This window comes from Ostrea edulis, chromosome 1, assembly GCF_947568905.1.
Source record: "Ostrea edulis chromosome 1, xbOstEdul1.1, whole genome shotgun sequence".
Taxonomy (NCBI): domain Eukaryota; kingdom Metazoa; phylum Mollusca; class Bivalvia; order Ostreida; family Ostreidae; genus Ostrea; species Ostrea edulis.
Genome location: NC_079164.1, coordinates 40,551,160 through 40,567,791, shown reverse-complemented (window position 1 = coordinate 40,567,791; position 16,632 = coordinate 40,551,160). Strand labels below are relative to the sequence as shown.

The window sequence follows — 16,632 nt, the reverse complement described above, 5'->3', positions numbered from 1 at the left end:
TGAAGTGTGTGTGTGTGTGTGTGTATCTTTTTTTTAAAAAAAAATTGAAACGGAAGGGAGAACAACCGTGTATAGAAAGGGATGGGGGTTGGGGTTGGGGGTTGGTGGTGTAATATTAAATAGTGTAAGTCCACAGGCGCTTGTTTCATAAACAGGGGCTCGGTTGTCAGATATTGAGGTTTTGTAAATGTGTTCCCGAATAATAAATGATAAATAACATCCTCCACCAAACCCGCTCTTTTTAAAAATTAGGGCACGTATCATATGTACATTAAAAAAAAGTACTTATTTTAAAATGTGCATATGATACACTTTTTTAAAACGACAAAAAGTGCGGGTTTTGATGATGGATTTTAATCATATATTAATTATTCGGGAACATATATTTACAAAACTTGTGGTTCAATGGAATAAGTCGATGTACGACTTGTTTCAACCCTACAATTCGTTGTTTTTACCAGGGCTGGTGACTAGAGACGTAGTACAAGCGGTAATATAACCTTTTAACCCCAGTAAAACATGCTAATAGACATTGTATAGTTTGCAATCTGCATATATTACTTAATCTTACCTGATTTACCTTTGTTTTACCTTGCAGACAGGTGAAACTTCTTCCCACAATTCAGTAATCTGACACGTCGCCATATTTGTTTTGATGCAGTCAGGGGGAAACGTGTCACCTAGGGCCTATAGTTGGTGATTCTTCGTTGCAGATGTTTGCATCGTCAAATACAACAATGACACGAAATTCAGGAGCTGTGAAAACCGTTGCCATATCTCTTATATTGCTAGGGTGGCTGTATACGATGTACAAATATCATGGAGTTTCTGAGAAACTTGAAAACTCCAGACAAATATGTGACAGGATACGTAAAGAACAAGAGAAACTATCAAGCAAGTTACAAGGTAAATATAAAGCTAATGCACCGCATGACAGCTTAGAAAAGATGAGGAAATATCTTAAAGATGTCGCATCTTATACTTCGCTTTGGCACAAGTGACAATATCACTTCATACAAGGTCATTTTCTAATAGCCTGTGCATCCTTCTGTAGTCAGGATTGAAAAACTACTCCTACTATACAGCATTTTTCATGGCATTTTAACAAGTGTACTCGAAAATCAGAAAAATGTCATGTAACAGCGTTAAAGTTTCTATCACACTTTACACAAGTTAATCAATGCCTTTTCTGCTGACTGTCCTTTACCATGTTTCTATACTGCTGGGTATCATCAGATTTTCCTTTTTGTTTTCTGTAGTATGTTAATTGTTTTGTTCAGAGACCTATCAGTGATGAGCGATGGTTAATTTGCTTACGATGATAATGATAAGATCTTTTAAGACTGTACAATTAGTTATTATACAAATTAGTTTACATTGTGGTCCTGTCTTTAACATATTTTTAATATACATATCAATTTAAAACATATAACATAAGAACAAGAAAATATCATAGGTGATTTACATACATATAAGAGCTACCTAAAAAAAATCTTAATACAGCTATTAAATTTTTGGGAGTGAACCATCAAAATTTGTAGCAAAAGTCATGAGTCATGACTTTTGCCATAGAGGAAATTATTGAAGGTATTTGAAATTTTTCAAGAGTCTGAAACAGCCTCGCCATCAATACGGAACTTTCGGGATATGCCGGAACGACCAATTATATTTGACGTTTATACACCACGGTCACGTGATAATTGCCAATTGTAGGGCAAAGTTGACATCGATACATATGGTGTTTCGCTAACAGACGGTCCGTAAAGAGCTATGCGCAGTCCCACGATGACGATCCAAGTCATTATTGGTGCTTAGTACCTGGGTGTAAATTAGATGGAAGGGAAAAGGGACATTTAGACGCGTACCATTGGATGCAAGGCGTGAAGTTTTACCGATATCCTCAAGATATTCCCTAAATTTATTTCCCGCGCCGACTCGCATAATTTAATCAATTGTATTTTCCTATAAAATGGTTGTACTGATTCCTTTCTTTCAAAGATAGCATTTAAATGCAGGAAATTGATAGCAATTGAAATATTCCATGTTTGTTTACTTAGTTGTTATTGTAATCCGGAAGTGACATGCCCTACAATTACGTTCCATGCGCGATAAAAGTCAGAGTGGATCCGTATCTCGAAAGTCCCGTATTTCTAGGTAGGATGCTAATGCACCTGTAGATTTCAAGGGCAAATATTCCTGTAAAAATGTGCACATATCCTTAGGTTTGTCACAGCATTGGTTTATACCATTGTCACTTTATTCCCTTTTAGCCTCATCAATTATTTTGACAGCACGATTTCTCACTGATCAATATAGGACCCAGTCCGATTTGTGGCAGCTGTTTAAAGTCTTCTGATAGAGATAATCCCTTTGACAAATTTCAGGTAGAATGGCATCGTTGATCCATTTTTCAGAATTGATCTGAATATGGCGCTCTTTAATTGGCGTATGTTTGTTGATGATTTCGATAAGAGCTTAATTTAATATCCACAGTAAATGATTTCAAAATGTTCACATTTGCAGACTTTTTTGATGGCCCATTGTTCTTTAATGTTCATTAAGACCCCTTCATCATGTCTTAGACTAATATGATCTCTGTGCACAATGTCGGGTGTCTACAGTGTATGACAACTAGGGCTTTGTGATTTGCTGGCAGCTTATGAGAAAAGACCTTAAACCTTTAGCTGCATTTGTAGCTGGGGCCAAAAATAAAAATTGATTTGTTTGATGTACTCCGACCGACCCGTCAATTTTGCTCCTACCTGATAATTTTTTTCAGCAGTTTTAAATTTCATGTTTTTTTGTTGGTTCCCTTGAAAATTAGAAAATTCTCATTATTTTAAAAGAAAATATTAGAAAATTTCATATCATTAAAAAAAACCCCAAACCTACCTACTGACCCTCCTTGAAAAATGTGGGTCAGAGTATATTAAACAAAAATATTTTTAATGATGGCCTGGAACATCTGATAGGAGCATGATCCAATTTGTCTGTCAGAATTGCTCTAAGGAAGAGGGAAAATTTATCCTTGTGTGATAGATTTTCTCGCATTCTGTGTATTTCCTGGTTCTGGAATCTCCTTGTGTAATGTAATTGTTGACAAGTATGGCGACAGTTTTATGGATGATATTGTACATCATGGTCAGTCTTGTCTTAAATCTTGTAACCAGCACGGTATCCTTGTTTATTTGATTTTCAAACTTGCAGGGTTGTCTGTTTTCAGCTGGTCGTGGTGGTAACGGGTATACAGGGTTGTCACTAGGAATTTTTAAAGACAAATTCTGAACTCATTGTTTAAAAACAGCTTGAGTCCCGTGAATTCAATATTTTACTTGTTCCCAACAAATTTTGAGGAGTCCCCAATAGCTAAATCTTCAGTTCATATTTGTATTGAAATTCAATTAAAAAATGTGAGGGATTTTGAAATATTCAAAAACTATATAGATTTTCATGAAATTGATACATACATGTACTTCCCTATTTATGACTGATGTCCTAATGTATCCGCTGATCTTAATACATTTTAGATATTACTTAGTCTATTAATCTGTAAATTTAAGGTGGAATGATGCACCTGATGATTTTTCCTGTACCAATTCCTCATATATAAATAGAAACATCTGTAATAACCCCAGATCACAAGTGTTTGTCGTTTATTTTTCACAATTTTTCATTTTTTAAAGAAAATTGAATTTCCTCATTTTGTCTTTTGAGATATTCTTGTTTACATCAAAATTCAATTTCTTGAAAACTAATGGTTAAATCTGCACCAACTTCTGTAAATAGAAAATACACTTGTTATTAATGATATGATAAGATGAAATTGAAAAAGTTTCCATACAGTCATGTATAAAAAACTTTTTAAAAAATGTTGGTTTTGAAAATTCCGAGTGGGAGAGTTATCTTTCCTAAAATAGCAAGATCCAAACAACCTGGTACTTTTTGTAAGAAAATTATACAACTGGCATTTATTTTCGTCCAAAATCATAAATTTAAATCTTTCTCAGATAAGTGAGAAACGATACAGGAAGAAAAATATACAATGTTATTGTAAGCATAATTTTTTTTTTGACGACTCATTCCCCCTTAAAACATTTTTGTTACGCAATCCTTTGTCTTTTTAGGCTTTTATATAGAAGAAAGTAAACTTATTGTGAAAAGGTTACCTGTTGGTGTCCAATAAGTTGACAGTTGCTGTCCATTATTTTTAAGAATGGACAGATACTGTCCGTTCTTAAAAATAATGGACAGTAATTGTCAACTTATTGGACAGTGCCAGGTAGGCTGAAAATAATACATTTGTCAAAAAGATACAAATTTAATTTTAAATTCCCTACAAGTAAGAATCAACACATTGGAAAAATCACTGAAACACTTAAAACACTTGAAAACGATATTTCCCTTTAGTAGATCGAATTCTCTGCTTCAACTCGTAAGATTCACAATTTTTTAATTCCATTGGCCATTACTATATCACATCAAAACTTAAATTTGAAAGACATATTTCGATATTGTATTTGAATTTCGTTGGATTCAGAGGCACATTCCAAAATTTCTTCACAACGCTCTTTTTATGTTTTCTTTATTCACATATCCTAATTCTGAATTATTATTTTCGCTTTCATGAATAATTTCATTTCACGAGATAGGCGTATTGGGTTCTTTTGGATGGCGTTAATAATTTCCTCATCCAAATATTCGAAAACACAATGCTTTTCAGATCAAAATTTGGCTCCATAACATTCTCACCCTCTATATCCAGAATATAACACATATTTGCAGTACTTTCACTAAAATCCTTAAATTTTGATCGTGCAATGAAAATGCTCTCCCCATCAGAGGAAGACATGTTGATATGGCTCAGTACTATAGAATGAGTGAATATAAAACCTGCAGTAGAAGACTACTTACCTGACACTGTCCAATAAGTGACATTGGAAAAGTAAAGATGAGCATTTGAATAACTTGCACAACTTTCTTAACAGAAATCCAACACCACTGAAAATGCACCAGTATTTAGTAATGATGAATTACACATTTTTAAATTATTTCTATTTTTTAATTGCTAGTTTAAATACGATGTAGAGTTTATTGAGTATGTATGTGAAATATCAAGCAATGGAAATCTTCTACAAATTATACCTCAGAAAGTTGTATACAGGCTTTTTAATCATTTGTTAAAGTATGCAACAACTCTGATCTTTACAGTTTTTGATTATATATGAATTTATAGCTGTCATTGACAAGTGTGATAATGTAAATGTATAGTGTGAATTGTAGTTCAATGTTTCCTGAAGCATGATAGTTCAATACAATTGTTTTATTGTGCAGACACACTGACTGAGGCAGAGGACCATCGCCAAGGATTTGAAAGAGAAAAGGTATTAGTTTCAACATAGTCCCACAAGCGTAGTTTCAGGATAGTTCCACAAGCGTAGTTTCAGCATAATTCCACAAGCGTAGTTTCAGCATAGTCTCACAAGTGTAGTTTCAGCATAGTATCACAAGCATAGTTTCAGCATAGTCCCTCAGCATAGTTCCACAAGCATAAGTTCCAGCATAGTCCCACAAGTATAGGGCTGAAATGATATGCCCCTTCACGATACGATACATATTGCAATACTTATGCCATGATTCAATACTTTCAATACAATACAATTTACAGAAGAAACCAATAATAACAGTCTGAACGTTATTCGACGCTCTTTTGTCTCTCATGCAGGTAAAAATAATTAGTACAGGCCGAGCCTGATGTATTATACTGAACCTGTTTGTTATAAACGCATCGAACCAAAAATCAAGACAATGGATCGAACATTGAATCTAGCGTTTATATTGAGCAGTATTTGATATTTCGGTGAATCGTTTCAACCCTACACAAGTGTAGTTTAAGCATAGCCCCTCAAGCATGGTTTCACAGGCAAAGTTTCAGCATAGACACTCAAGCATAGTTTCAGCATAGTCCCACAAGTGTATTTTCAGCATATAGTTTCAGCATAGTCCCACAAATGTAGTTTCAGCATGGTCTCCTAAGCATGGTTTCAGCATATTCTCACATGCATAGTTTCAGCATAGTCCCTGAAGCGTAATTTCATTTGTGCATTTGGCCATTACCTCAATATATGCTTTTTATATACCTGTCATAGATAGGGCATTTTATGGTATGGTGCAGTTCATCTGCTACTACAAGTGTTAGTCTACTCCCAGGTACCTCCACGAACTTGGTCTACCGGGTAAACAGAACACGATGACGACAATGAAATATTCTTTTTCTGACAACCTGTAGGTAGTATAGTTTCTTTTTATTTGACAATGAAAAAAACTCCTGCAGGTATTGCTTGAATCTTTGAAATCCATTGATGAAACCTGGCCTAAAAGCCCGTATTTGATGACATTTTTCTCAACATCAGGCTCCAAAAGACCTTATTTGACATTGATTCAAGGATGAATAGATCCATTTCGAATTGTGCCAGCAGTATTCCGACATCAGATCCTCACGTTAACAGAATTATGCCTGAGTAACAATGTTTGGGGGAAGGGGAGATAATGGAATCCCCTTGTCTGTCTGTGCGTCTGTAGACACAAAGTTAAGGTTTAATTGGCAACAAGGAGAGATTGGACTCTGTAATTAATTCATTATTTATTAGATCTGTTGATGATAAAGTATAATCACCAAGTTTCAATGTATGCCAGTGAACCATTAGTAAACAAGATATGAATCATGATATTAATGTAAAGTATCCCTGTATTATTGTTCCATTAGGACAGACCTCTAGCTTGTCTGGTCATCTAATTCTAAAGCAAACCAAGCACTCATGATTTGAAGAATGCTCTGTTTATAGAGTGTGCTCAGAAAATTGTACACATCCATTCATGAAACACATAACCAGTTGTGTTTTTTTTTCATTTGCAGAAAGAATATGATAGCAGACTTAGTTCTCTACAACAGCAGCATAAATTGTTGAAGGTAAAACATTTTTTGGATAACAATTCCATTCTACACTGAAAAGTTTGGCCACAAATCTCCAAAATATTATCTCACATGGGACGATGTTCTTGTCACTTGGCAACAAGTATCTCATATCGTTAAAGTGCTTCATTTCCTTTAAAAACTTCCTCATGAACATCAAACATCCGATTTGAGTGCTTATCACATATTAATGATATTAACCTCTACCATGTCAGGAACTTTGTTGCTAGGGTGGGGGGAGGGGGAAAAATCATCAAAGATACATTAATCTTTTGCTTCTTCTTAGTCTTTGTGAATGAAGAATCATGGATTTGAACCAGTTAAGATTTAAACCCATATAACTTTGTGCTTGTTTCTTCATTTTGCATTGCCCTTGTGTTTGTATGAATCTGCAAACCTCTTGATTTATATTTACTAGGCCCAGCATCAGGACCTGGAGTCAGAATTAACCAAGGTACAGGATGAGAAAGTAAAAGATGCTGAAGATCATAAGTTACAAGATGAACAGAGAAACCAGGAATATGAACGATTCAAGCATGAAAAGGAATTAGAAATCTCCAGTCTGAAAGGTACAAAAGCACCACCATGAAGCTTATTAATCGCTTTTATGCCATTGGTACTGTGCTCTTGCTCATAAAATTTATTTAAATATTAAGATTTGATAAATGTACTGGATTATACTTCATTGATGTATAGAATTCTCTTAGTTTAATGCTGGTGTAAATTCACAACTTTAATATTACAATTATTTAAAAAAAAAAAAAAAACCCACACAAAACCCTTTCTTGATAAATCAATATGAATTTTCCTTATTATTTTGATACAAATCCCCTGTAGTATAAAGTCAAAATCATGTCAATTTTTTTTCACACCTCTAATTTGCTTTTGTTGGGAATATGAAATACTTTATATTACCTGTTGTGTACAAAGTGGCCACCAGGACAGACTAGTAATTAGGAAAAGTTCATTTTGAACCCTGCTTTACCTCTTAGACTTCATTCTTGATACTGATACACATCAACGGACAGTTGATCCATTTGGTTTGGCGGGTCAGTCTGGTCATGGTCACCACAAGGTCAGACTGTTTTTAAGTAACTGGAGAATGCTTTACCTCTCGGACTTCATTCTTGGTAGTAGACTGGGACATATCAATGTTCATAAGATCCTTATTGCTCGGAAGGTCAGTATGACCAAGGTCAAGGTTATTACCAGACTGTCTGTGTATAATGAACCTTGTTTCCTTTTATTGGCATATTTTGTGTAATTTTATCCCATCTACACAACACTGGGCGACATTAAATCTTTGGAGAAGACTACCACACAGATTTAGTTCTTCAGTATGTAGTGCTTTATACTGTGACTTGGGGAAGGGGGCATATATTACAAGCATATCTTCTTTTTTTTATTTGCTTATGTGTCAATTTTATGAGAATGCAAATTGTTAAGCATCTCTTTTATAAGCTCAATAAAAAAGTGTTTTATTTTGTCTGTGTAACATTGAAAAAAATATGCATATCTGCAAGAATTAGCAAACATATTATGTTCAGTGCGACCAATTTTTAGCTCACCTGAGCTTTTCTGATCAAAATTTGTCTGTTGTCTATCAGCGGCGGCGTTGACGTAAACTCTTCACATTTTCATCTTCTCCATAACCACTGGACCAATTTCAACCAAACTTGGCACAAAGCATCCTTGGGTGAAGGGCTTTCAAGTTTGTTCAAATGAAGGGTGGGGGGATAATCACAAAAAGGCAAAAATAGGTGAGGTCATTTAAAAATCATCTCAAGAACCACTGAGCCAGAGGAGATGAAATTCACATGAAAGCTTCCTGACATAATGCAGATTCAAGTTTGTTAAAATCATGACCCCTTGGGGTAGGATGGGGCCACAATAGGGGATCAAAGTTTTACTTACAAATATTTAGGAAAATCTTTTAAAATCTTCTCCTCAAGAACCATTGGGCCAAAGAAGTTTACATATACATGAAAGCTTCCTGACATAGTGCAAATTCAAGTTTGTAAAATTCATTGCCCCCGGGGGTAGGATGGGGCCACAATAGGGGATCAAAGTTTTACATACAAATATATAGGGAATATCTTTAAAAATCTTCTTCTCAAGAACCACTGGGCCAGGAAAGTAGAAATTTATATGAAAGTGTCCTGACATTGTGCAGATTCAAGTTTGTTAAAATCATGGCCCCTAGGGGTAGGACGGGGCCACAATAGGGGATCAAAGTTTTACATACAAATATATAGGGAAATCATTAAAAATCTTCTTCTAAAGAATGACTGGGTCAGAAAAGTTTAAATATACATGAAAGCTTCCTGACATAGTGCAAATTCAACTTTGTAAAAATCATGGCCCCCGTTGGTAAGTTGGGGCCACAATAGGGACCAAAGTTTTACATGCGAATATATAGGGAAAATCTTTAGATATGGACCAAGGTTACTCAGGTGAGTGATGTGGCCCATGGGTCTCTTGTTGTATAAAACTTGTGGATTACATACCAATTTGTTATTATGATAGTCAGCTTATAAAGTAGTTTGGTGACTAACTTTTATTTTAAATGTGAGGATTTTACTGTATTAGATGAAGAATGGACTTATGAAATCAAATGTCACAAATTAGAAAAGAAATATCACACCACGAGAATTGTGAATGGTATAGATAAGATTTATAACAAAGAAGATGATATAGGCAAAGTTTACTGGACACAACCCTCTCCCCTCCCCCACCACCCCCTCAACTGTATTTCATTCTTGAATGCAATAGCACAACTCTTTCTAACTTGTTTACAGATGAGCTAGCAAATTTGAAAAGAGACAAAAGTAACCTTGAAGAAAAATTAAGTGCTCTGAATTTGAAGTTGAAGAATTCACAGGTAAGCATTATGTAGTTAGATCACTTATACATACAGTGGTGAATTGTTAACCCGTTAATATACAAAAGTCATTTCTCTTCTTCTGCCCATGGAGAACTCTTTCCGTATTTTACCAAATTACATTGTTGATATGAATGTGTTGTTGCCATGAAATATAATATTCAGAGATTTAAGTTTATGCATGGACAGATATTATGCATATAGGTGTTGGTTAAATGTATCTTTGACTTAGTTTCCTTCATTAGAAATATTTAGTAGCTTAATTTACAGTTATTTTCTTACTCTCTTTGTATTATCTTTATAGTAGAAGTTTTTCCCCCCTTGTGATAAGAGGTTGAGTTTTGCAAAACAGAAAGGTTCTGCTTCTGCTGCCCAATAAACACCTTCCAAACATTCATTGTTGTACAGCTTCGTAAGATGAAATTTCAAAGATCAGGACGAAAATCACTGGTGAAATCAAGCAATCAGGACTATATGTTCATGTGACTGTAAGACAAAGCTATTAAATAAGCAAGATAAGGGATTTTAAAAAGTTGCAAAATTCTATTGAAATACATGTTATTTGGGAAATCCTTAATTATGAAATCCAGATATATATGATAATGGTTCTTAGGTTCAACTTGTTCCATGTGCAAGTATGTATAAAAGCTATCAAGAAAAAGGTGAAATACATGGCCTCAGGGTAAGAGATTTGTGATGTTACGATGGGGCTGCGTAGGTCATACAGAGAAAATGTAATTTTTTTTTTTAATTTTCCTCCTTACTCCAGAACAGGTAGCAGACATAGTTGAATAGCAACTGGTCACATGCATTGATAATAATACAAATATTACAGGAAAAAGTGTATGTCAGATACTGTCTTACTAATAGGTGTTTTCTATAGTCTACAATATCCTAGGTGTTTTCTATGGTCAGACACTGTCCTAGGTGTTTTCTTTGGTCAACAATATCCTAGAGGTTTTCTATGGTCAGACCCAGTTGCAGATGTTTTCTATGGTCAGATGCGGTGCTAGATGTTTTCTAAGTCAGACACAGTTGCAGATGTTTTCTATGGTCAGACACGGTGCTAGATGTTTTCTAAGTCAGACCCAGTTGCAGATGTTTTCTATGGTCAGACACGGTGCTAGATGTTTTCTATGGTCAGACACGGTGCTAGATGTTTTCTATGGTCAGATGCGGTGCTAGATGTTTTCTAAGTCAGACACAGTTGCAGATGTTTTCTATGGTCAGACACGGTGCTAGATGTTTTCTATGGTCAGATGCAGTGCTAGATGTTTTCTATGGTCAGATGCAGTGCTAGATGTTTTCTATGGTCAGATGCAGTGCTAGATGTTTTCTATGGTCAGATGCGGTGCTAGATGTTTTCTATGGTCAAACATGGTGCTAGATGTTTTCTATGGTCATACTCAGAAGTAGATGTTTAATATGGTCTGACGCGTTAATAATGAAAAGAATTATTTTAAAAATAGGTTTTGCAACAATATTTTCATTTAGACGGTAAATGAATTATTTTTAAATTTCTTCATATTTGCTTCAGCATTGATTATTTGAAGAAGCATAAAATGTACTCAAGAAATATATTAAGATTTATATTGGTTTAGGGTCTCCCTCCAGTTTCACATCTATCACTAACAGTTTGTGTTTGTTCTCACTTCATGATGCAGTGATCAATTCACAAAAGCACAAAACCTAGTGTTGTCACCCATTTTCAGCAAAAGTTCGAAGTTCAGCTTCAAGAAGCTCAGCAAAGAGTGCTGCAATTGCAACAGGCTGTTCAACAGAACCAACAGGCAAACCAACAAAATGTGGCCAATCAGGGACTAGGTCAACCAGTTAATCCAGCCAATCAGGGACAAGGTCAACCCGTTAATTCAGCCAATCAGGGACCAGTTCAACCAGTTAATTCAGCCAATCAGGGACTAGGTCAAAATGTTAATTTACCCAATCAGGGATTTGGAGCAGGCCATGTGCAACAGAACCAGAATATTAATGAGTATGGCCGGAACCCTCTTAACAATCAGAATCTGCACCCAGATAACCGAGCGATGGATGACACACTAAAGTTTATAGGCCAACAGGCTTTGGTGTGTATGAGAAATTTATCTCTTGGTTACTTCAATTTGAATTTCTGAGAGCTTCAAATGATTGTCATTTAAATACACATACTACATGAAAATTAATTATTATTCAAGAAATGGATTCAATTGGCAGCTTTCAATGATACTGGCATGCCTTCTTCTTTAATTCTTGAATTGTAGTCAAACCTAAATATCCAACTGCATGTTCCTAATTTTCTGACATGATATATGCCACATTCACACAAAAATTTTCATGTGAATTATTTTGATGCCTATTTAAAGTGCATCCTGTTCACATGGAGAGTATTCAAAATACACAATATAATTTACCATGCACCTGAAAAGTAATGCACTTGACAAATCATTATTAAACCCTGATCTGTATTGTTGTGTTAAACAGTTAATCTTTCGCCGAAGCACATGAAGGCTCTCAACTTTAATCTTGATGACTTTGATGCTCAAGAGTAATCTTTCATGCTTATAAAATGACTACAATCACAAAATAGCCAATGAAATGTCGACACAGTAGATTCTGCTTAATATGCAAGGAATTTCAAAATACGTATTTGCATTAGTCATAGGTCTTTTGGATATAACCTTAAAAATAGAGATTCTGTGTCACGGTAGGCATTGGCATGATAAAGAACTCTCAAAGGCCATAAGTACCATGCTTTGGTCAGAAAATTTTCCACTTCACCTGTCTCACAAAATTAAAATTCTCTTTTTCTTAGATTTATCACCAATTTACAGTCAAACTTGGTATAAACAGGGATAATGTGTGGTTTCATTAATTTGCTTTGTTACATCCATAATTTGCTATATCCATATACAATTTCAAAATGTCACACATAAACTTTACACAGCTGTTAGTCTCCTTGAACCAGATGCTCGTCTGATTCTATAAACTCTACCGATCAAGAGACTCAGTGTAGTAAATTCTCACAGTAACAAAGACCACTATATGGGCACTTTTATACAAGAGATTCAGTGCAGTAAATTCTCACAGTAACAAAGGGGCACTTTTATACAAGAGACTTAGTGTAGTAAATTCTCACAGTAACAAAGACCACTAAAGGGGCACTTTTATACAAGAGACTCAGTGTAGTAAATTCTCACAGTAACAAAGGGGCACTTTTATACAAGAGACTTAGTGTAGTAAATTCTCACAGTTACAAATGTCACCACTAAAGGGGCACTTTTATACAAGAGACTCAGTGTAGTAAATTCTGACAGTAACATGTGACCACCAAAGTCTTGTATACATAGCAAACCTTCGAAAACGGATGTGTAGTTAGATCAGAGGTACAATATGTAGAGAATCTGGTCCTTCATTAACAATACTGAAGAAGGTATAGTGATAATATCAGAAGAGTAGCAGCTGCTCAGTCCACTCGCTTTGGTCATCAATCATCATTTTTGAAAAATGGTGTACAAAAGTCTTTTCATTTCCTCTCAGAAGCACCCCAAAACCATTTTCCTGTCAACTACTAATATACTTATCAAACATTTGGCCTGCAAAAATCTTTCAGTTTGAACGGAAATTCAATTTTCAGTCATTTTGGAGGTGTGTTCCTCTTAGCCTAATATAATTTGGTAAGCCTCCTTCTGACATGGCATGTCTTTACCAGACTCATTGGAGTTTACGAAAACAGACGAGAATTTGAATGATTTACTTAATGATAAAACAATGAAATTTATTTCTGTTAACAAGCTTTTCAGATGAATATTTGGAACATTTTTCTTTGCTTTTTAATCTGCTTTTTTTAAACCAAATTCTTTATAAATTGTAGAAATGATTCATTTGACATATATAGCAAATTATCACAAAGTAAATCCACAGGTGCCCAGCTTTTCTGTAACCCATTGTACCACAGTGAGCTATACCTAACTCTTGCTGTGTGAAAACAGTGTAAATTTGGTTCACTTTTGCATGAATATGAAAGAAATTAATTTGAGATGAATTTAAGGTGGGTCGATCCTCATGTGACTTATCAATATTAATGGTTAAAAGTGCAAAATCTGTATTAATTTCCATTCAATATAGTTAAATTTAATCAATAACCAAAGAAAATGTGTATGTTGCCACATTTTTAAAATGGAAGTATATGTTAACATCAGAAAATCACACATTTTCGTTATACAGAATAATTAAAATAGATAAAAACTTGTTGAAATGACAAATTTTAAATGTCAACAGTTTTAAAAAAAATATTAATTCATAAATATGTATAAATTAATTGTGGATATTAGGGAAATCATGTATAATAGACATACAGTAGAAGAAATACCAACATAGGAGTTATTGCCCTTGACAACATTTTTTAATTACAAAGAATTGATTATCTATGGAAAATATAAACTTTTTCAAAATCAATAGTTTACTAGATTTTTTATTTTATGCAGTGAATAAAATTCTTCTGAAAGATATATTTCTATCATGTGCAAAGGTTACTTTGATAAAGATTTTGATAAAGATTTTTGCAAAAAACTATGACATCAAATGAGGATCAATTAACCTTAAAGCATTTTTGTGTGAATGAGGCACTATTTTTTTTTTTAAATGATGGCATGACTTAGCATTATATTAGTTAGTGGGATTATTAAGGCCTATTCTTCTTTAGATCTATTAGTTACATAAACGGTACTTCAAATGATAATTCAAAGATGACAGTAAAAGTGTTTAATCCACCTTTTCTTTAGTTTTCTATCTAATAAGGATACAATTTGAGATGCATTGCCTGTTACTGATGAAGCATGCTGTGTTACAGTGTAGTCAGTGTTTACATGTTCTCTGTAGGGTCAGCAGCCAGGTGGAAACCAACAGCAGCAGCAAGCCGAAGTCCATACAAGTATGTTTATTTAATCAATTAATTAGTTAATTGAATTATACAGTTTACGGTCATGGTAAAAAAAAAGAAAAAGAGAGAGAAATTCTGATATTAATGGTAATCATCATTTTTACATACAAATGCAGTTGGACTTCAGTATCTCGGACAATGGTATCTCGAATACCATCGATGTGTCAAAGTTGGAAAGTCCTAACTTCTTCATCAAGTTCTAGATAACGAGGTTTGACTGTAGTAATTTAAAATACAAAAGGGATTGGTCCAATATTGTATTACCACATTGCTTCCAATTTCAGTGAATGTTTTAAATGGGGTTTAGTCTATATTCCAGGGGTGTGATTTTTCCTCTTTTCAGAGGAAATCCTCCGATTCGCTCAATTTTCGAAAAAATGAAACACTTGGGTTTGATCTAAAGTGACAGAAAATGATATTTTTCCTGGTAGGGTGAGGTGTTTTTTCTCCCCTTTTGACCAGTTTTCCTCTGATTTCTGAGGAATTCTGTCTCATCCCTGATATTCTGTGCATCTCTCTAGCTGTTGCCTGAGAAGAATTTTCGTATTTTCATTTCTCAAATACCTACAGACCATTTTCATTTGTAATGATAGTTGTACAAATGAAATTAGAGGTAGTTGTATTAATGAAATTGAGGATAGTTGTTCTAATGAAATTGGTGGTACTGTAGTTGTTCTAATGAAATTGGGGGTAGTTGTTTGTTCTGTGATCCACTCTACTTCTATCGAGTTTGAGTTTGTCATGAGACATTTAAGTCAAGGCTTAAGAATATGTCATTGAGATTATTTTAAGCATTCCGAGTTTGAGTTTGTCATGAGACATTTAAGTCAAGGTTTAAGAATGTGACAGTTTAGTGTTTCAAGCTTCCCAGTTTGAGCTTGTCATGAGGTTGAAGTTAAGCTTGCCTTGGACCATGGGAACAACTTTAATTTGGTCTTAATATCGAGATGATGTCAGAAAGTCCAAGTAATGGAGAGGAAAACACTATATACATTAATATAGAAGCCCAGCAGCACTATTTATAGTCATAATAATGTGAAGAATACACTATTTATAGTCATGATAATGTGAAGAATACACTATTTATTGTCATAATAATGTGAAGAATACACTATTTATAGTCATAATAATGTGAAGAATACACTATTTATAGTCATAATAATGTGAAGAATACACTATTTATAGTCATAATTATGTGAAGAATACACTATTTATAGTCATGATAATGTGAAGAATACACTATTTATAGTCATAATAATGTGAAGAATACACTATTTATAGTCATGATAATGGGAAGAATACACTATTTATAGTCATAATTATGTGAAGAATACACTACTTATAGTCATGATAATGTGAAGAATACACTATTTATAGTCATAATTATGTGAAGAATACACTACTTATAGTCATGATAATGTGAAGAATACACATTGTCATTTGTAGAGAGTAGTAGAATTATTGCAGCTCATTTTGAAATACACATTGTGTTGTTTGTAAAGAGCATTGGAATTTATATATATAAATTGTAGCTCACTTTAGAATAATAATTGTTTTTAGTGAATGCTGAGGAGAAAGCGAAACTGATAGATCAAAACCAACAGCAGCACCAGGTACACCCGCCCAACGTGGAGAACCAGCCTCAGGTAAGGGCAGTAACTCCTGACTAACACATCAGGGTCTGGGATCAAGGAGTACCCACCAAGAAATAACCAAAGTCTAGAAAATATCCAGGCCCTTGTTATTTCATTACCAATCTGTAATTTAGATGTAGGTAATTTAATGTTGTGAAAATTTATTTCTTTGCATATTTACTTTCGGTTTCATTGTTTTTACTGCATTATT

The 16,632-nt window shown here is 34.3% G+C and overlaps 1 protein-coding gene across 3 annotated transcripts in view; it reads left to right on the top strand.

Annotated features, from left to right (window-relative positions):
- Nucleotides 1-407: 407 nt before the first annotated feature.
- The window catches only part of LOC125656746 (Golgi integral membrane protein 4-like), a 37,200-nt gene continuing 20,975 nt past the window's right edge, over nt 408-16,632 (top strand). For all 3 annotated transcript variants that reach the window (XM_056148672.1, XM_048887340.2, XM_048887345.2), the window contains exons 1-9: nt 408-490; nt 599-906; nt 5,332-5,381; nt 6,914-6,967; nt 7,389-7,539; nt 9,769-9,851; nt 11,564-11,935; nt 14,727-14,778; nt 16,348-16,433. In XM_056148672.1, coding sequence (XP_056004647.1) covers nt 714-906; nt 5,332-5,381; nt 6,914-6,967; nt 7,389-7,539; nt 9,769-9,851; nt 11,564-11,935; nt 14,727-14,778; nt 16,348-16,433 — 1,041 coding nt within the window. In that variant the 5' untranslated portion in view covers nt 408-490; nt 599-713. The remainder of the gene's footprint in view (nt 491-598; nt 907-5,331; nt 5,382-6,913; nt 6,968-7,388; nt 7,540-9,768; nt 9,852-11,563; nt 11,936-14,726; nt 14,779-16,347; nt 16,434-16,632) is intronic.